This window comes from Pelmatolapia mariae, linkage group LG15, assembly GCF_036321145.2.
Source record: "Pelmatolapia mariae isolate MD_Pm_ZW linkage group LG15, Pm_UMD_F_2, whole genome shotgun sequence".
Taxonomy (NCBI): Eukaryota; Metazoa; Chordata; class Actinopteri; order Cichliformes; family Cichlidae; genus Pelmatolapia; species Pelmatolapia mariae.
In genome coordinates this window covers 127,267-148,305 of record NC_086240.1, presented here as the reverse complement: position 1 = coordinate 148,305, position 21,039 = coordinate 127,267, and the positions used below count along the sequence as shown (strand labels likewise).

Here is a 21,039-nt window from a genome sequence, read left to right as displayed (position 1 = left end):
TCCCCTTGTCTTCCCAGAGCTTGGGATTACCTTATTGACTCTAATATCAACGGAGCGCACAGCGTCGCTGCTTTCAGGAACCATTGGAATTTTTAAGATTGCACAAATGATTCAGGAGTTACGGTAATTGAAAGGGTGTATGCTTCGTGGAAAACACCATATCCTACAATTCATAGCACGCCCCTGCCGAGTCAAACAATGGCGGCTGTCACTTACTTTTCATATTGCTCTTATTACTGTTTCTAGGTCACAAAATAAACTTTTAAGATATTTTCTGGTGAGAATGTAGCTGTGTAAACTTCAAATATCTGCTCGTTTTATCAAGACATCACACAATAGTGCTCTGACGTTTTCGGAGCCGGTTGACAGCTAGCCAGCTAGCTAGCGAGCTCGGTCTGGCTGATTAAAGCCAGCGAGAACACCCCCCCCAATCAAAGGAGCCTTTGATGCCTGTACTTCAGCCAAGGTAAGCGTTTGCCTTTTATTTACAGTGGTCCCTCGTTTATCGCAGGAGTTATGATCCGAAAATTACCCGCGATAGTTGAAATCGGCGAAGAAATCGGCGAAGTTGAAATCGCTGAAAAGGCACCTGCGGGTGCCTTTGATGGTGCAAAACGTTTCGTTGACATTGTTATGTTTGTTGGGGAAAAAACTTACAAACATACAGTACAGCACTTCAGAGTTACACTGCTAGCGATCAAAGATTTATGTAAATTTGACAAGCTGAACGCATTCTGTACTGTACAGGAGATAATGCATGAGATTAATTGACAATGGTCTACAGCCAATTAGAACGCTGTGTAAAAACAAAAAACAAAACAAAACAAAAAAGTGCATGCAAAATTGCCCCCCCTCCAGAACATTGAGACTTTGAGATCAAAATCAAAATTGAATGCTGCTTAATGGACATTTCTTTACTCCCAAGAATATCAATCTGCTACACTGTTTACTTTAAACCACTCCAAATTTAAATTGTAAATTCTAAATTGTACCTTGTCTTGATCCCCTGAGACTTAAGCATATATTGATTTTCTTCTTTTATTTCTATTTATTAGCTTTTTTGCTGTGATGTGCCTGCAGCCTCGTCCTATTGTCTCTCTGTATGCTGCACTGCATACAGGAGAGATCAAAATACAGTTTACTTTGATTTGACTTGAAAATCAGCTGTATTCCATTTGGGTCCCTCTAGTGCAGGGGTCATCAACCTTTAACACCCAAAGAGCCATTTGGACCCAGTTTCCATGGAAAAGAAAACCCTGGAAGCCCCAAATACTTTTTTACATATAAAATGAAAATACCACTGTTATTGTTTTTTTTTACCTTTATGCTTTGTATAAAAAACTAAATTGTGTTGCTTATGAAATCCATGAAGTGCTACAGAGAAAATTAAATTTTATTTATGTAATGAACACATTTTGAAAAATATAACAAAAGGGAGATACACCTGAGCGGCATCTGCAATCATGCCTCGCCGGCTTAAAGTCTGTGCTCTCTCTGTTGTTGTGTTGGTGTGTGTCGGGCTGTGAGTTGAAAAGCTACAGCTGGCTGTGTGGGTACAGCAACCATGTGTGAAAAGTGGTCAATAAAGAGATGCTACAAAGCATGTTCATGCAAACATCGTTGGCTCTGCCGTCATACAATGGGACTTCTGTTCCTGAACCTCTGTGCACAGCGTCTGCAAATCGGGGCTGTACGAAGTCACTTCATATTTACGCAAGACTGTAAGCCAGAGGTCGGCAACCCTAGGCACGCGTGCCACAGCTGGCACGCGAAGGGTTAGCTGATGGCACGACCATAGCTGGACTGGCCATCGGGCATACCGGGCATTTGCTCGGTGGGCCGATGGTGTTGCGTTAAACAACAGCAGCACGTTTAAGCTTGATCAGCTGTTCTTAGAATTTATTTAATATTAATTTCTAGTATCAGCTGATGTTTGCTGGAGCCACAGCTGTAAAGCTGCTGGTCATGATATCAGTTTGGATTCGTGGTGAGAGGGAAACATGAAGATGAAACCAGGAGATGTCCTTACTGAATCATCAGAGCTGAACAGGTGATGGAGAAACAGGTTTACCTTTTAGGTGACATGAATAACACCAGGATCCTTTTCTAAGTAGCTGACAGCTGGTAACTGTGCAGGGGCGGGTCTAGCAAAGTTTTGCCAGGGGGCCAGGTAGGGCATTAACAGGGAAAAGGAGGGGACAAAGAAATGCTTTTCTTTCTTATTCTCATTTAAAATGTCTCGCTTTTAATAAATAATTATCTGAATCTTACAACCACAGTTTTTATCTGATGTAAAATGTATAGAAATCATACATATACCAACAAGACTGTACATCACTGTCACAACAGCGTTTGTTTTCATTCAAAGGCTTTATGGCTTTAATACCTGGTGGGCTGGTCTCTAGTCAAAATGCCTGGGCCGATTTTTTGTCCCAGTCCAGCCCTGGGCACGACACGCAGTGAGTTAATCTGAGGAGGTGCATTAAAAAAAAAGTGTTTTTGGGACTTTCAGGTGTATGGACCAATGTTTTCTTTTCTGATCAAACCAGAAAGCTTTAATGAGCAGCTGGATTTGTCTCCCATTAACTGGCTGAGTTAATGCCAGTTAATGCAACATCGAAGCAGCTGGAATCCACAGCTGTGCGTGTTCCTTGGAGCTTGCATGTTCACCTGCTGGACATCACTACCTGACAAGTTTAACTGTCTCCAGAACATTGCAGAGGCCTTATTGACAGTATTTGGCTCTGCATATCTGTGTGAGCAGATTTTCTCTCACATGAGTGTCCTCAGGTAGCCGTCTGAATGCTGGACACTCGGAGACCTGTGTCTCTGAGTGGGAGACCAGAGATCACATTAACATGTGTATCTCTGTATTAACAAACATGCCATATTGGCTCAGTTTATTTTTCTTATCATTGTTGTGAGGAGACCATAAACAGCATTTGCATTTTCTGTTGTACAGTTCATTTGCTGTTATGGATAAAAAGTCTTTTTTTGTTTCAAAATAGCTGATAACTATTCGCTGATAGCTGCCAACATCTGTGAACAAATATAATTCTGTTAAGTTGTTTTATATAGTGTGTAACTGTTCATATAGAGCGTTATTAAATTTATTGCTAATGCAATCATATGGCAAATTGACTTCTGAGGAAATTTTAGATGGCGCTCATCATCAGAAAGGTTGCCGACCCCTGCTGTAAGCTGTCACCTGTGAGGTGCGAGCGGTGTCTGTTTTTACCATAGTTCATGGTGGAGAATAGCTGCTCTAGTGCGTTTTGCTCCCTGTAGTCGTATGAATGGCAAACTACACTCATGTTGCGTTTTATTCCCTCTGGTGGTATGAATGGCAAACTACACTCATTGGCAGTAAGATAGGCACACTTAAAATTTCTTCTGAAATTTTCGCTCTCTAGTTCTTTCAATATTTTTTTTGCCATACTTAAAAAAAGGTGTGGGCTTGTTTTTCTGGCATCATTCATATGTAGTCCTCACAGGACTGTTACTACAAATGCATTTTTTTCATATTACTGTAGATTAAACAAAATTTAAAGTATTTAAATTGAGCTCAACTTTAAACGTCTGTAAAATTAATCCATATAATGCTGCTGGTGGAAATGTTTTCTGCAGCATAAGTACTTTTACTTCTGGTATTTTAAGTAAAATGTGTCAGTAATATGCAGTTCATTTGTGGTGAGGCATTTTTACTGTGTGGTGTTATTACTATTTGTCTGTAAAGTTCAGTGCACACCAGTGACTCAAACTATCTTGACAAATTGTTAGTTAGACATGAGATCTGACAAAGTAGATCCTTAGATGTTGAGGATTAATTCTTCTTTTAAAGTGAAACCTGAACTTTTAAATTCATAAACATACAGGTATAACAGAAAAAGTAGACATGCTTACAGGAAAGATATCGTCTTGCAACACAGTTGTTTTTGATGCCTTGGCCATCATATTTAGAACATCAATCGAGGCGCTAACGTCGGCTATATCGTTGCTGGATCCAGAACCTAAAGCAGAGCTGTTTTTTAGCCCTTCAAATATATCCTTGGCCACCTCTGGGGTAGCCCCTAGTCCCTTCAGGAAGGCCTAGATAAAAGAATTAGCGTGCAAAAAAGTAAAAAATCAAATCTTTGTAATTCAGTTGCATTGTTCACAATAGTAGGCACAACAGACACTTTACATTCTTTTAATGACTTGGCATATTTTTACATTTGAATTTGTATGAGCTGTATGTAAAACTTTACCCAAAGATTACCATACTACTTCAAGATGCTATGCCCTGTAGAAATGATTTTTAACTAGCAAACTAGCAGTTTAATAAACTTTTCTTATAATGTTGGATGAAACTGGTCACAAAGTGGTATCTGCAACAAAAAGCTCCTTGTGATTAGCTGGCAGCAGATTGTATGATGAACATTCAAAATTTTATTCTGAGTTGTAGTGACAGGTTGATGCAAATGGGAAAGCTTCTCAGTTTCTGGTTTGCGTCATAATTTCCACAATTTCCCTACTTAGTGGTAAATTTCTTATGAGTATTTGCAGTCAAGTGTGCATCTATTATGATAACTACTGCTAACCATGGGAACCTGCTAGCGCCAATTTCACACTAGTGTGTGCCAGCAACCTCCTGCAAGTACTCGCCAGCCTTATTTTAACATCAAGGTAAACTTAGATGAAATTTTACAAGCTTTTGCATTGCAGTATTTAAACTGCAATGACAAAAGCTAAAAATACAGAAACAAACAGAAACAGTAACTTATTGTAATATCATACAGTACCATGAGAAATGTAGACACACTCACTTGAGCTGCATTTGAAACTTTGTCCAATTCTTCACTGACACAGCTGTAGAACACGTCCTGCCAAGCAGGGCCGATACAAGTCCGGGACTTATAGCCAACCCTTCCCAGTGGGCATTTTCGAATAATCACTGTTTCTCCAGCTGGGGTTTCTGGCCATGTATCTTCATTAAGTGTGATCTGTTTACAAACTATGACACCATCTTAATTTAAAAAAAGAAAAAATAGTGAAGAAATTAAAAAAGTGATATTATATATCACATGTATGACATTAGCTGATGCAATATAGGTCATTGCTAACACATGCAATTCGAAACGCTGAGCATATGCTAATATACTACAAATAACATTTACAATAAACATGTTAAAGTGGACCTATTATGCATTTCAGTCATATATCGCTGAATATCGGGCTTCCAATCAGAAGAAAGTTAGCTTAAATGAAGGGTGGCATCAGTGGAGCTGTTTTTTTCAGACAGGATTGCACCAGGCCCTGGCATACAAGTAGAATAAAAATTTGGAGCTGGAAATGAGCATAAGTCCTCTTTAAACTTAGTGAACATATTAAACAATTTAAAGAATCCATACCATAGATAGCTGGGATGTTTATTTGTGCACTTTTCATTTGATTCACATCATTTTTAAAAGTGATGTTAACATAAACTCCACTTCCTTTTGTGCAGGGGATGGTAGGACTGAACGTGTAGTTGACGTAACCCTCTAAAGCTGTAACAGAAGATTAAAATTGTTATGGTTTTTTTGTCTATGAAGATTTTGTGCAGTAAGGTCTACTTTAAATTTGCATTTTTGAATAATGTGAATTATGTTAATGGCATCTATTAAACAAAACTAAATGATGTTTTAGTTTTAGTTGGAATAATAAGATTCAAGGATAAAAATGTATGTTTATCTTACTTGTGTTTTGTACGGCTTTATAGTTTGTTGCCGAACCATTGTAGCTCCACGAAATGTCATAGGTCTTACCGCTTGCTGGGATTATGGCACTGGCAGTGAGGCTTACACTTGGCTGACCCTTTGAACAGTTCATAGTAAGAGGCATGGTACTCAGGGTAATTGTATCAGGCAGGAGGGCCACACTCAGATAAGTCCTGCCTGTGTGCCTGATTGAACCAATCGTAAATCCACACTCATATGTGCCTGCAGGGAACACATGGCAGTTACAACTGAACTGGGGGTTGGACTTAAACACATGGATGCAGGAAATGGCAGGAGATGTGCGATCAATTTCTGTTGTACTGACCATAATCGGAACAGTGCCAAGAGTAGAAATATATATATATATATATATATATATATATATATATATATGTATATATATATATATATATATATATATATATATGTATATATATATTTAATTTCTGAATTTCTGAATTTTTTTAATAAAGCAAAACGCATAAACACTTGCCTTCCCAAATGCCTGTCACCCCATTGAGTGTAACACCAATACAAGATTGGTAGATAGATGTGGCACATGTCTGATTCAGCTGGACCACACTGCCACTGTTGAGCTCAAAGCGCTGATTCTGTGTGGTCATATTCCAGCCTGCGCTGCCTGTGGCCTCCTCAAGTTTGCATGCAAGTTGTGGCGTGGACTGATAGCAAACTGTAGTCCCTGGGGCCTCTACAATGACCATTCCTGTGTCAAGATAATAGATGGAAATAGAAATCCTTAAAAGGCTAAAAAGGTCACTTTAGATTTATCTGTCCAACAACATATAAACTGAATCATATTTGATTCATACTGAATAGTCAGAATAATTTTAATAACCATTTAAACTAAAAGTGACTGGTCTTGATGAAAAGTTATTGGAATATGGTCTTCTAATTTAATATGTGCGTGTAAGTAAAATTAGATACAGAGTCAGTGCAAAACACTTATTCTACAGCATTAATCTAATGCAAGGTAAATATGTTACTTCAGCTAAATTGGTATAGCTAAATATAAGTGGGCATTTTGTTTTATAACACAGCGTTTTATGCTGTTTTCCACATATAAGACAGATTAACATATTTGACATTACTGGAATTAACTGAAGAACTCAAACATTTTATAGACAGTTAAAGGTGTGCAGCTGGAATACCTCTAGACCTCTAAAGGCTTTTGACCCCATTGGTCATAATTAGTTCTGTCAATAGATTAAAAAAATACAGAAAACTAATTAATCTCACAATCTCACTTCTGTAATTAATCGCGATTACCTGATCAATAGCCTGGTTGCAATTAAATTTTTTCAACTTTATGTATAAGCTTGTAACTGACATTCATGCAATATAATGAAGTAAATGCAGAATAAACACAAAGAATGTATGCTGAAATTCAAAGAGAATTTGAATAGTTTTCTTCAATCTTTTAGCACAGGTTCTCTCCTGTGAAATACAACTTTTTAACTTTTTTTTACCTACATACTAATAGGTAAGTATACGCTAATATATAATATATATTAGTGCTGTCAAACAATTAAAATGTTTAATCAGATTCATCACAGGATGACTGTGGATTAATTTTGATTAATTCTATATTGTTCACATTTCATTTTGTTTGAGCAAACAGACTCGAGAAAAAAGGGAAAATATACGCACTTAACATGTTTATTGAACATCTTGAACATTCATGTTAACAAAAAACTCTTTAAACATTTATCCTCTCTCTCTCTGTCACTTTTGGGGAGGCACTTCACGTCCTTGAAACGAGGAACCAAAGCTATGTAAAGCGCGTCCCATTGAGAGGGCCATTGTGCGTTTATCATCTTCCAAATTGAGTTGATTGGTTCAGCTGCCCGTCACTACCAGATCAACTGCCCATTTGCACATGTGCGAAGGTAACTCTACTTTAAAAAAACTGCCGAAATGTGTTGACAGAGACAATTCAGGGATTTTGACTCATTCTTCACTCCAGATGCATTAATTGCGTTAAAAATTTCTATCGCGTTGACCATGATGGTGAATTAAGTTGCGTTAATGTGTTAATTTTGACAGAACTAGTTACAATATATTACTTAACAAACTGGAAAAGTGTGGTATCAGAGAGTTTGGACTGAAGTGGGTGATGAGCTACTTAAAAGGCAACAATTTATGGAAATAGATGAATACAGATCAACCTGCATGTCATTAAATTTGAAAAATGAAAATTAACAAATCAAGTATTATTGAAGATGTATGCATAGAAATGGTACTGTATATGAAAACAACATTTTGGGTGTCAAGTTTGGGAGCTGGAAGGCTCATTTTAGACATGTAAAAGCAAAATAGCAAAGACTATTGCATTGTTGGGAAACGCAAGTCACATTCTGAACTGTACTGCTCAATTATTTTGTCACACATCAATTATTGTGTAGAAATATGGGGTAACATGTACCAAAACACACAATACCCATAATGGAAATAAGGTACAGAGCAATAGATACATAGATTAGAAGATCAAGCTATGATGAGTCTTACAAGAATCATTACATAGTCAAATGAAAGAATAGTAAAACATGGATTTTTACTAACCTAGAGTGTCCACAAGTATAATAGCTGAAAGTTGCTTTTCAAGATTAGTGACTATTCCTTGAAGTTTATCAGTTGGCACTCTGACACTGACGGCTACCTGAAAGTCAGCAATGAATTGAGTGGATGATGGAGTGGAGATGGTTCTGTAGAGAATGATGGAAAAAATACTTGTTACAGAGAAAATTTAACATTAGAAGCAGTACATTGTATCTACTGTGCATATCTTTTGCACTAAAAGGTAATACTTGTCAGTCTCTGAAAGTGTACATGCTTGATTCCCATTGTTCACCAAACTTCCATTATATTAAACATTACAATGTCTCCAAAAAAGTATTTGGCCAGTCTCTTTGGAATCCTGAGGTTTCTCTTTTTTTCTCTCACTTTAAGCCTTTTGTTCTCCATTTATTGCAAGTAGTGCAGTTTTCAATTGCTGTCCCTTCTATTGCCAGGGAACGGCACTTGGCATTTGTCATCAGCTATGTGCAGAGTTACTGAAATGGTTAATAAGTCAGAATTTTACGAAGAGTTATTTGCCACTGTTTCAGTGTTTCCATGCATCAATCAGCGTTGAAGGTCATGTCTCCGAAACAGCCCTGAAGACATTGGCTGACACTGATTCAGTGGCAATAGCCTTTGTTGCTTAAGTATCATTGTCATCACAAAAAACTCACCTATAATAAACCAAGTGGTGTCACGATTAGAAGTGGTGTTGTTTTGAAAAAAACAAACAAAATACAAAACAGTGACTTTATAACATGCTTCTTTATAAAGTACGATACCTTGGACCAGTAACGTTCACATACTGAATAGCATTCAGTTGTTGAAATTGAATTTGAAGCTAAGAAAAGAAAAAACATGAAATCATTGATATGTTTGTCTTATCTGACAATGGAAAACATATTTATATTTATAGTTTAGTTATAGAATAGTGCAAATGTGAGGATGAGACATACCGTTGTGTTTTTGGTTTGATCCCATGCTGTAGTCTGTACTGATCCATTGATGAAAACTGTGTTCATTGTAAATATTACAGTTAGTTATTTCTTAGTTTTTTGGGTTGTCAGACACAAGCATACATAGCAACATGGGGAAAAAGAAGAAGAGTGAAAAGCAAACGGGAAAATCTAACCATGATGTAGTTGTATTCAGCAGATTTTAGTTCTGTTTTTTTCTTTTTAATTTTTTTCAAGGTCAGTTTAGTTTCACTTAGAATCGAAGTTAGTTATCTAAATTTAATTTAGTTTTTAATTGTTATAGTTTTTCAGGTAGTTTCTTTTTTATTACTTTCAGTGTTTGCGTTGTTATTTATTTAATTACTTTTAACATGGGTGTTGTTTGTCATGGCATTATTTTGGAAATTAAAAACAGTATAGTAACAATAAAGACACTTGACACACAAATATTGTCACGGACCCAGCTCCAGGGATTCGGGGTCCGTGAGCAGTGTGGACTACTATTGTAGTTATTATTATTATTATTATTATTATTGTGGTTATTGTTATCATGGTTGTGTCTGCTGTCCTGTGTTCCGTGTTTGTATACTGTCAGGTGTTTATGGGTGTGTGCATGTGTGTGAGGGTGCGGTCGTGGCAGGCACTGTTAGGCCTGGTGGGTGTGGCCCTGCCAGCTGACTGGTCACACCCAGGAATCCACACACACCTGGCGCCGATCAAGCCTCGTCAGAGGAGCTTCAAAACAGTGTGGCTGAGAGCTCCTCGACGCTGGATCGTTGAGTGACTTCCTGTCAGTCTTAGTTAATGTGCAAGGTTAGTGCAACTCTGCCGTTAGATTTTGTCCTCACGTCTGCCTTTTGTATGCGTGTTTCCCCAGGAGGCATTGGGGCGACCAGGAGGCAGCACACGGACAGTACACGGGGAACGGAGACAGAGCACGTAGCACGGGATAAGGGAGAAGACACGGAACGGGAGTCGGGATCGCACCGGGGACTTATTGTTGTTTGGAGTTTCATCACTGTAAATAAACGCACTGCCTTCATCATCAAGTCCTGCATTTTGGGTCCTCATTCCTCACATCCCCACGGTCTGCCACACAGACCGTGACAGAACGATCCAGCCACCATGGACCCAGCGGACTCAATGGAGAGTTTTAGGAGCAAGGTGACAGACAAAGTTAATCGTCTGTGTGACCTGTGGCTGGAAGCGCACGAGGAGAGTTTACGTCGCGCTGTGGAGAAGCGGCTGAAAGAGACGCTGTCTTGCTTTCCTTGGGTATGGGATACGCTCTACCCGATCGTCGCGGACTTCCTAGTTAACACGCTCCACCTCCACTCTCCTACTCAGGCTGCTTTTCTGCCCGACCAGCTGGTGGACCCGCAGCCTGAGACGCCGGCCCCGGCATCGTTAAAGAAACGACGCTCGCGCCGCCGGCGCTCATCACCGCAGCCGGGTTCACGGACTTCACAACAGCCGGCTGTGGTGAGTTGTAAGGACAATTTTTCACTTTCCACTCCATCTGTTTGTTTACTTAGGAATTGTGAGACCGCTAAGCCTGTTACTCAGGCAGCCATCCAGTCTATAGCTGAGCGGTCTGCGGTTCAATCATCTACCCTACCTACAGCAGCCTCCACCCCACTACCCGCTCCAGCAGCTCCGAATGCAGCTGGGAGTAATACGAACTCCATCAGTGTGTTAAAGCCTTTCCCTGTGACGGTGGAAATAGAAGGGGAAGAAGGAAAGAAGAGGGTAAAAGAGATTGAGGAGATAGAGAGTGTTGCTAAAGATTGTTTCTCGCTGCCTTTACCCAAACTGACTGCCGGCACTACACAGCCCAAGCCACAGCATCCCGGCCCGGCCATGCGCCCTGTGCAGCTGCCATTAGTACCGCCTCTGCCCGAGGTCTCCACACCACCCTCCGCCTCACTGTTTGCTGCTGCCACCCTACTGACTTCACCACCAGCACAGTTAGCTGCCCAGCCAGAAGCTCCGTTAGCTGCCCAGCCAGAAGCTCCGTTAGCTGCCCAGCCAGAAGCTCCGTTAGCTGCCCAGCCAGAAGCTCCGTTAGCTGCCCAGCCAGAAGCTCCGTTAGCTGCCCAGCCAGAAGCTCCGTTAGCCGATCAGCAGCCACCTTCAGCTCCGTTAGCCGATCAGCAGCCACCTTCAGCTCAGCTAGCCGATCAGCAGCCACCTTCAGCTCAGCTAGCCGATCAGCAGCCACCTTCAGCTCAGCTAGCCGATCAGCAGCCACCTTCAGCTCAGCTAGCCGATCAGCAGCCACCTTCAGCTCAGCTAGCCGATCAGCAGCCACCTTCAGCTCAGCTAGCCGATCAGCAGCCACCTTCAGCTCAGCTAGCCGATCAGCAGCCACCTTCAGCTCAATCATCCATAGCTCAGTCAGCCACTCATCTTCACCCTCAGCCAGGGGTCCCAATTGCCTCTGGTCCTGCATCTGCTCCAGCTGGAGGGCTCGAGCAGCCCGTCCAGCCTGAAGTTTCGTCTGCTGGGGGTTCGGGAGAACCCAGCCAGCCTCGAGTATCGTCAGCTGGAGGGCCCGAGGAGCCCGTCCATCCTGAAGTTTCGCTAGCTGGGGGTTCAGGTGAACCCAGCCAGCATCCTGCCTCGTCGGCTGGAGGGCCTGAGGAGCCCGTCCAGCCTGAAGTTTCGTTAGCTGAGGGTCCGGGAGGACCCAGACAGCACATCCTTCCGTCTGCTGGCGGTCCGGGGAGGTCTGTTCAGCCATCACCTGCTGAATCATCCCCCGCGACATCTACATCACCGCCTGCAGCATCTACCTCACTGCCTGCTGCTTCATCTCCTTCACCATCCACATCACCTACTCTGCCACCGCATCCGCCGCCTGTGGCTGCCGTGTCGCCACTGCCTGTTGAGGAGCTCAGCGAGCCCGAGCTGGAGCTCAGCGAGCGGGAGGAACCCGCGTCGCCAACTGTGGAGCTCAGCGAGCCGCAGCAGGGGAGAGCGCCGGAGCTCAGCGAGCCGCAGCAGGGGAGAGCGCCGGAGCTCGGCGAGCCGCAGCAGGAGAGAGCGCCGCCCGATCAGGAGCTCGGCGAGCCGCAGCAGGAGAGAGCGCCGCCCGATCAGGAGCTCGGCGAGCCGCAGCAGGAGAGAGCGCCGCCCGATCAGGAGCTCGGCGAGCCGCAGCAGGAGCCTGCGCCGCCTGATCAGGAGCTCGGTGAGCCGGAGGAGCCTGCACTGTCATCGGAGGAAGACCCCGGTGGGTCGAAGGGACCGCCACGTCCTCCGCGACCAGCAGCACGGCCGCCACGTCCTCCGCGACCAGCAGCACGGCCGCCACGTCCTCCGCGACCAGCAGCACGGCCAGCATATCGTGGATTGTGTGTTGTGCTACATTGGCGCCCACCGGAGATGCGGCAGCGCCGCCGCCACCGGACCCGTGGCAGGCCGCCGGAGCTGCAACGCCGCCGCCACCGGACCCGTGGCCGCCCGCCGGAGCAGCAGCGTCGCCGCCACCGGACACGTGGTAGGCCACCGGAGCTGCCGCTCCACTGCCGCCGGACCCGTGGCAGGCCGCCAGAGGAGCAGCGCCGCCGCCGCCACCGGACCCGTGGCAGGCCACCAGAACCGTTTCGCCGCTGCTGCCGGACACGTGGCCGCCCACCAGAGCTGCTGCGTTTCCATCAAGGAGTTAGAGGTAGGCCAGCTGAACTGTTTTGCCGCCACTGCCTAACCCACAGCAGGTCCCGCTTGTTTTGCCGTCCTGCAGGTCGGCCGCCAGAACTGTGTTTGCGGCCACCGCACCGGGGGATTGGACTATTGAACTGTGTTTTTCTTTTGTTGCTTTGTGGTGGCTGTTTAGCGGAGAGGCTTTGGGGCCCTCCGACCTGTTACCCCCCGCCGCCCACCCTGGGTTGGTTTTCCTGTTTTTTGTTTGTTTTGTTTTGGGGTCGTCGGGAGTCGACCCTTAGAGGGGGGGTACTGTCACGGACCCAGCTCCAGGGATTCGGGGTCCGTGAGCAGTGTGGACTACTATTGTAGTTATTATTATTATTATTATTATTATTGTGGTTATTGTTATCATGGTTGTGTCTGCTGTCCTGTGTTCCGTGTTTGTATACTGTCAGGTGTTTATGGGTGTGTGCATGTGTGTGAGGGTGCGGTCGTGGCAGGCACTGTTAGGCCTGGTGGGTGTGGCCCTGCCAGCTGACTGGTCACACCCAGGAATCCACACACACCTGGCGCCGATCAAGCCTCGTCAGAGGAGCTTCAAAACAGTGTGGCTGAGAGCTCCTCGACGCTGGATCGTTGAGTGACTTCCTGTCAGTCTTAGTTAATGTGCAAGGTTAGTGCAACTCTGCCGTTAGATTTTGTCCTCACGTCTGCCTTTTGTATGCGTGTTTCCCCAGGAGGCATTGGGGCGACCAGGAGGCAGCACACGGACAGTACACGGGGAACGGAGACAGAGCACGTAGCACGGGATAAGGGAGAAGACACGGAACGGGAGTCGGGATCGCACCGGGGACTTATTGTTGTTTGGAGTTTCATCACTGTAAATAAACGCACTGCCTTCATCATCAAGTCCTGCATTTTGGGTCCTCATTCCTCACATCCCCACGGTCTGCCACACAGACCGTGACAAATATGTAGAAATCCCAGAATCAATAAACAGCACCAATTTTGTTGGCAAATTTGACCAAAGACATGTCGATTATTGTTATTTATTTGCAAATAAACAATATTGTTTACTTGCAAAAAAGTACTTTTAGTGTTTTCAACATTTATAATAACACTGTCATACACTAAAAACATCTAGTTGTAGTGACCCTTATTTTATATCAACAGAATACTAAGAATAATCAACAATAATGACTATGAGAAAAAAAAAAAACAGAAAAAAAGAATTAAACATCATCAGGAGACCTACCTTGAACTTTAGGAGAACAGAGGGGTGTGATGTAGGATACATTTTGTGTGCAAGTAGCATCCCTGCAACAGTTGTAGTTGTAGCACACTTCATTGCTCCAAAGATAATTTGTAGAGCAGTTGCAGTTGGTGTCAGTTCCAACAATGAGGCACTCTAGAAAAAAATAAAAGTCAAAAACAAAAGGAAACATTTTTATTTTTCTGAGTTTTGTTTTTGAGAGTTAGGGCCACTCTGGTGTATCAGAACTAAATTGGCACATTATTATTCGGATTTGAACGACACTGTTGTAAAATAAGGACACCTGAATTCTTTCAAAGTACGGAATGTAAACATATCTAACTTTAAAATATATTTATTCATCAATGTAAATTAATAATTTTATATGAGCTTAGTAGAAACACAATGACCATCAGTAGTATTTTGTTTTCGTTAACACAGAGTCCAGTCCAATAACTTTGGCTTTTGTAAGAACAAAAAAAATCAGTCATAGACAAATTGCAGTAATTGTTACTACAGCTCTTTCATGTTTAAGATAATGTTTACGCAATCAGTGCCTGAATTCAGTTCACTTAAGATTTGTTCTTAGTAGTCAAGAAAGAATGGGCAAATATAGGTTCAAGCCACAATAATGATTCTTTTTTTTTTTTTAGGTTAGATTACATCATTTTAAATGTTTTTGTTAAAACTTAACAAATTCAAGATAATGGTCCAGAAACATACCTGCTACCAGTTCAGTGTTTACGATTTGTACTGTTTGTCCGCTCGTCAGTGAGAGGTTTGTTGAATTGATAGCTGACAGGACAGTCTGGGCATCCAGTGTGACATTACTCTCCACCATTATCTCAGCGCTGTACATATCTTAAACAGGAATAAGATTTGATATATGTTATTATTTTGTATGATTAGCAACTTATTTAAAAAGAAGTGATTGAAAGATAGAATAAATGTACCACATAATTTAACGAATTATCAGATTTCTGGAGCTGGTAAACAGTAGATTTTTATTCTTATCATTACTTGAAATAACCAGAAAATAATTCTTAAACAAACTTAACTTAATCAGTGTGATCAGCCTCAAGCCCTGTCTCAAAGCTCTGTGTGTAAAGAAATGAATTGGTAGGCTACATAACAATGAGTGTTGAAACACAAACTCCCTCCATTTTGGACTCTCAAAGATTTGCACTGGCAGGAAATGGCTTGAGCACTGTGTATTTGTTTATGAAAACCCCCTTTGACTAAATCCAGAAGTGGTGACAGTTGCACTGGAATGAATCTGCTAGACCTTTTTCAAACCCGGGATGACCAGGATTTTTAATCCTGCTGCCTATTTGAAGACATTTTAAACACATTGACTTTTTACCTTACTGGCTTACCTTGTGCAAGGACCTGCAATGTCAAAACCAGAAAAATCACAAAATGAATCATTCTGACAAACTAACAACTCAATGTTAAGCCAAATTAAAGTACACAAATCATATCCCTTTCCATAAACATGAATATATGAATATACTGTGGAGTTGAGATTTGGAATAGAACAGGTTGAATTTTCTACATTAAACTAGTATATAACACACAATAGTAAAAATATTATTTACATTTAACTTGAACCTTGATGGGTAAACTCTACTCCTATACAAAAATGTAACCCATTAAAGAGGGTTCTCTACCTGGTAGTAGATGTACACAGCTCCGGTAAGAAAAATGAAAACCTTGGAATACATTTTCATCACCTGGACAAAAAACACACACAAGGGTTATGACAAGTTGAGAAGAGAGACACTCACTGAAGAACATACATAAAATACACAACTTATCCAAGGTACAGCACATGGATGCATAAACAAATACTGGGCCTATTTGTAAGGATATTAACGCTATCACAACTATTGTTGTGACTTGTCATTATAAATGAAATGGAACTCAATTGAAAGCGTCAGAACTTAAAGTGTCGGAAAGTATAACCACTAAGCTAGAACTCTGTTTTCTGAAGCCAGTAAAAGCACTGGATTTAAAAGTGTGGACAGGTAGAGGTTTTAAAACCAAAATACTGAGCTGAAATGCAGTAAAAGACTTCACCTGTGTCTATTCCTACATGAGCTCATTGAAATCTCGTCATAAAGTTTTATTGTATTTTTATTAACTGTGTCAGCACTGGGTCTCCCATATATTTAACTATGAGCCTTAAACTATTTTTGTCCTTAGCTTCCATAACACCCTTATCAGCTGCTATCTGCTTTCCCTTCCAAAGTACAGGAAGCTTGTATTTAGCTAGGAAAAACCTGTTTGCATCATTTTGCATGTTGGCTATGAATACAAACAACAAGTTGGTGGTTTTTCTTTTAACAGTGCACTGTTCATTCCTGTTCACACCAACAGTAGGATAGCACCACTGTGTACACAAGCCTGGTGATGCGGTATAGCTTATGCCCACATCATTTTCTTGTTGAGTCAAAGACACGGCCGGTGTGTTTGGATCACCAATCATAACGTATCATAAATATTGGAGATTTAAACAACACATTTTTTAAAATCCAGAAACAGAAAGTAAATGTATAAATCAAACCATGTAGTAAACTAAAAAACTAAAGTAATCAGTGAACTGAATATAAAACATCACTTGTTCACTTACTGTGATTCTGCTCCACTTAGTGAAATCACAAAGTATTTTCAGTTCTGTTATTTGGCTTCTGGAAGGGAAGTTCCTGTTAACAAAACAGTGGTTAAAGGGCTTCTTATCATAGGAATAGCATATTGTGATACTGAATGGTAATGTATCTCATTATAACCATAGCATGCTGGGGGCTTCTATAGCGGAAACATAACGAGATTCACGTTTAAAGGTTTAACTTACAGGATTTATGACTTTATAGATCATATTAAAATATGATTATTTAACATCTTAAGAACCAAAAAGGTTAGGGATAAAGTTTTGGAGACATTTAAAACATAAAACCTGAAAGGCTACAATATATGAGACTTCATTTGAAATGTCAGAAACTAGTTAGTTTATGGAAAAAGTGCTTATTTAGCCTGTGGCAAATCCAAACCCTCACTATAACTGGGTCAGTGTTAAAATGTAAACATGTTAAGGCTTTCCATACATATCTATTTTAAATTGCTTTCAACACTAATAATTTAAAACAAAAGGCAGTGTAGTTCAGTCAGGTGGTAGTGAGAGCTCACCTCTGTTATCTTTTCCTTAAAAAAAATGCAAAAATCAAAAGAAATACACAAATAAAACATTCTTACCTTTGCTGCACTCTACACAAAAACGATTGTTAACCCATTAACTTTGCTTCTATTAACAAACAACACTCCATGTCTATCAGACACCTATCAGATTTCCAGTCAAAGTAAGTGAGCAAATTGCTCATGAACACTGAGTTAGACTGAACAGAGGGTGTGTGTTAAGGGTAGTGCGTATGTGTTTGGTTGGGAGGGGATGTGTTATGGGACACATCCCCTCACAGATAGTGATGTTCTGGCTTTGGTTTTGAAAGACCATTTGCATTGATGGCATGTCTCCATATGTGCTGAGCCTTTCAACTTTCCATGAATATTTGTCTAACAAATCGAGCATTCTCCTTCAGGAGGTCACAGCGCAACTGCCTGCCTCATAAAAATGTTCAGTGTGTGTGCGTGTATTTGTGTGTGTTGTGTGACAGGGATAATTCCAGTGTATATAATATAAAATTAGCATGGTTCTTAAAGTGGACAAACTAATAAATGCTGTAGTGAGAAATGTTTTTTTTCAGCTCTCTAGAGTTAAGCCTTTGATCTCTTGCCAAAGGCAGACCACGTGATTATTGTAATGCACTTTATGTTGGTATTGATCAAGCCTCCACTTTCATGCTGTTTCCCATTTGCTGCAGGGTAACAGAAACATTGCAGTGGTTTCCTGTATGGAGTACCATAATGTGAAAACAATATGTTAGAATATTACACAGTAGCACAGTCCTTTGGGTTGTAAGAGACATAGTTCAGTTTTGCTGGATGGTTAATTTTTGTCACCAATATCCACCCACACACTCATCCATCCATCCTTCAATTATCCAGTTTTACATTAGTAAAAGATGTAAAGATATCACTCACAGACTGTAGTGTTATGGCAGCAGCAAAGTTTACTTACACTAAAAGGAAACTAGACTAACCAAACCCAAAAGACTAATCCTTGAATGCAAAAAAACAGCATCATAGAAACATCTTATCTGTGTATTTATAATATATAAATGTTTGTGCGTATGGTTTTCTTTTTTTTTTTAAATCATTTAAAAAAATATATCAACCTTCCGCAGGGCAACAAACCATTTTACGTCATACCTGAAGAAGTGGGTGGGATTCATGGGAAGTTTCTTTTCAAGTGTGCATACAAGGTACATGCATACAGACTCACACATAATCATCTGCTATTTGCATATTCTTGAGACTTTCCTCACTGATTTAAATATTTCAAATTAAGTCCGAGCATCCATCACGCCAAGGGCGAGGCAGAGGATGATACACAAATTAAAGCTGATGATGTATCCAAAACAGGAAATATCTCTGATCTTATATCAAAAGCGCAAAGACCAGTCACAATCTGTTTTTTTCACTTTTTATATTTTCCTGCTGTTCTTCAGGATTGCAGACTAATGCATATTGCGTATTTGCATATCAGCAAACATGAAGTAATGAGCTTTGAGGCCCTTTTAGGACATTTAGGAGAATTCCCAAAGAGATCCTAGCCCTAACTCTTGCCAGAAGGAAGTGACAGGATCGTTTACATCGTTTACAGCAGATGAACCATACATGAAAATCATGTGGTTGTCAAAATGCCATCCCTGAAGAAGGGAAACAGAGAGAAAAGGCTAAAGCATGAAACATTTCAAAAGAACTGCAGTATGGTCTTATGGACTGATGAATCCAAATTTGAAATTTTTGGAGTCTTTGTCAGTAAGTACAGTGGTGGTCAGGAGAGCAGTTTGTGAGTGTCTGCAGCCATCTGTAAAATATGGTGGAGACTCATTTCAGTCAGCGGCTTATGCAATACAATCTGCAAAGCATCTGATTGGCAATAGATTCATTTTTCTGTGTATGACAATGATCTGAAACACACAACCCTAACCCAAAGCAGTAAAATTCATGGTTTGGCCTTCCCAGGACCCAGAGCCAGTGTGGGATCATCTCCATATCAAAGAATGCAAACTGATGCACTGAGCACTTCTCCACTCATCTCTTTTCAAAGTGTATCACATGAAATCTCACAGCAGTCTGAGCCTGCAGCAACAGTAGGGGGTGGATCTCTAAATGTAATCTCTATAAAGCAGGAAAGTTTTAAAAGTAAAAAGGCTGTCTGTCTCCTGAGTCTAAACTCTGAGTTTGTTTTACTAGAAAACAGCGTCATAGCTGAACGCTCTGGTTCCCACTTTGCTTTTCAACACTACACGCAAGCACTGCAGAGTGCTCCAAGGCCTTTTAATTTAAGGAGAGCAATATTAAATTCAGTTCTATATTTAAAAGTCAGCAAGTGAAGAGAAACTACTATGGAGGAAATATTCTCTCGTTTTCCCATCACTCTCACTGCTGTATTTTGGATCAACTGAAAGCATTTTAGGAATTTTAGAACAAGCCGATAAAAAAATTATTTACAATAGTTCGGCACATAAGTAATGAATGTACAAACTAGATTTTCAGCATCACTCTGAGACAGGATCTTTATGATTTTAAAGATAGTTCACAAATAAAAGCGAGCCCATTTAAGGAAATGACACCAAGATTTTCAATTCAATTCAATTTTATTTCTATAGCGCCAAATCACAACAGCAGTCGCCTCAAGGCGCTTTATATTGTAAGGTAGACCCTACAATAACACATACAGAGAAAACCCAACAATCATATGACCCCCTGTGAGCAAGCACTTTGGCGACAGTGGGAAGGAAAAACTCCCTTTTAACAGGAAGAAACCTCCAGCAGAACCAGGCTCAGGGAGGGGCGGGGCCATCTGCTGTGATTGGTTGGGGTAGGGGAGGAAGACAGGATAAAGACATGCTGTGGAAGACAGACAGAGATTAATAACAAATGTTATTCAGTGCAGAGAGGTCTATTAACACATATTGAGTGAGAAAGGTGACTGGAAAGGAAAAACTCAATGCATCATGGGAATCCCCGGCAGCCTACGTCTATTGCAGCATAACTAAGGGAGGATTCAGGGTCACCTGGTCCAGCCCTAACTATATGCTTTAGCAAAAAAGGAAAGTTTGAAGCCTAATCTTGAAAGTAGAGATAGTGTCTGTCTCCTGAATCCAAACTGGAAGCTGGTTCCACAGAAGAGGGGCCTGAAAACTGAAGGCTCTGCCTCCCATTCTACTTTTAAATACTCTAGGAACAACAAGTAAGCCTGCAGTGTGAGAGCGAAGTGCTCTAATAGGGTGATATGGTACTACAAGGTCATTAAGATAACATGGGGCCTGATTATTTAAGACCTTGTATGTGAGGAGCAGGATTTTGAATTCTGGATTTAACAGGGAGCCAATGAAGGGAAGCCAAAACAGGAGAAATCTGCTCTCTCTTTCTAGTCCCTGTCAGGACTCTTGCTGCAGCATTTTGGATCAGCTGAAGGCTTTTCAGCGAGTTTTTAGGACATCCCGATAATAAGGAATTACAGTAGTCCAGCCTGGAAGTAATAAATGCATGAACTAGTTTTTCAGCGTCACTCTGAGACAGGATATTTCTAACTTTAGAGATGTTGCACAAATGGAAGAAAGCAGTCTTACATATTTGTTTAATATGTGCATTGAAGGACATGTCCTGGTCAAAAATGACTCCAAGGTTCCTCACAGTGTTACTGGAGGCCAAGGTAATGCCATCCAGAGTAAGAATCTGGTTA

The 21,039-nt window shown here is 41.3% G+C and overlaps 1 protein-coding gene across 2 annotated transcripts in view; it reads right to left on the bottom strand.

The window, feature by feature from the left end:
- The window catches only part of LOC134643263 (adhesion G protein-coupled receptor F4-like), a 28,807-nt gene extending 11,287 nt beyond the window's left edge, over positions 1-17,520 (bottom strand). For both annotated transcript variants that reach the window (XM_063495540.1, XM_063495541.1), the window contains exons 1-14: positions 17,424-17,520; positions 16,804-16,876; positions 15,842-15,904; positions 15,548-15,560; positions 14,895-15,032; positions 14,175-14,327; positions 9,272-9,327; positions 9,098-9,156; positions 8,319-8,461; positions 6,232-6,462; positions 5,718-5,960; positions 5,391-5,528; positions 4,806-5,005; positions 3,904-4,089 (exon numbers count right to left, since the gene is read on the bottom strand). In XM_063495540.1, coding sequence (XP_063351610.1) covers positions 3,904-4,089; positions 4,806-5,005; positions 5,391-5,528; positions 5,718-5,960; positions 6,232-6,462; positions 8,319-8,461; positions 9,098-9,156; positions 9,272-9,327; positions 14,175-14,327; positions 14,895-15,032; positions 15,548-15,560; positions 15,842-15,901 — 1,620 coding nt within the window. In that variant the 5' untranslated portion in view covers positions 15,902-15,904; positions 16,804-16,876; positions 17,424-17,520. The remainder of the gene's footprint in view (positions 1-3,903; positions 4,090-4,805; positions 5,006-5,390; positions 5,529-5,717; positions 5,961-6,231; positions 6,463-8,318; positions 8,462-9,097; positions 9,157-9,271; positions 9,328-14,174; positions 14,328-14,894; positions 15,033-15,547; positions 15,561-15,841; positions 15,905-16,803; positions 16,877-17,423) is intronic.
- Between the last annotated feature and the right edge of the window lie 3,519 nt (positions 17,521-21,039).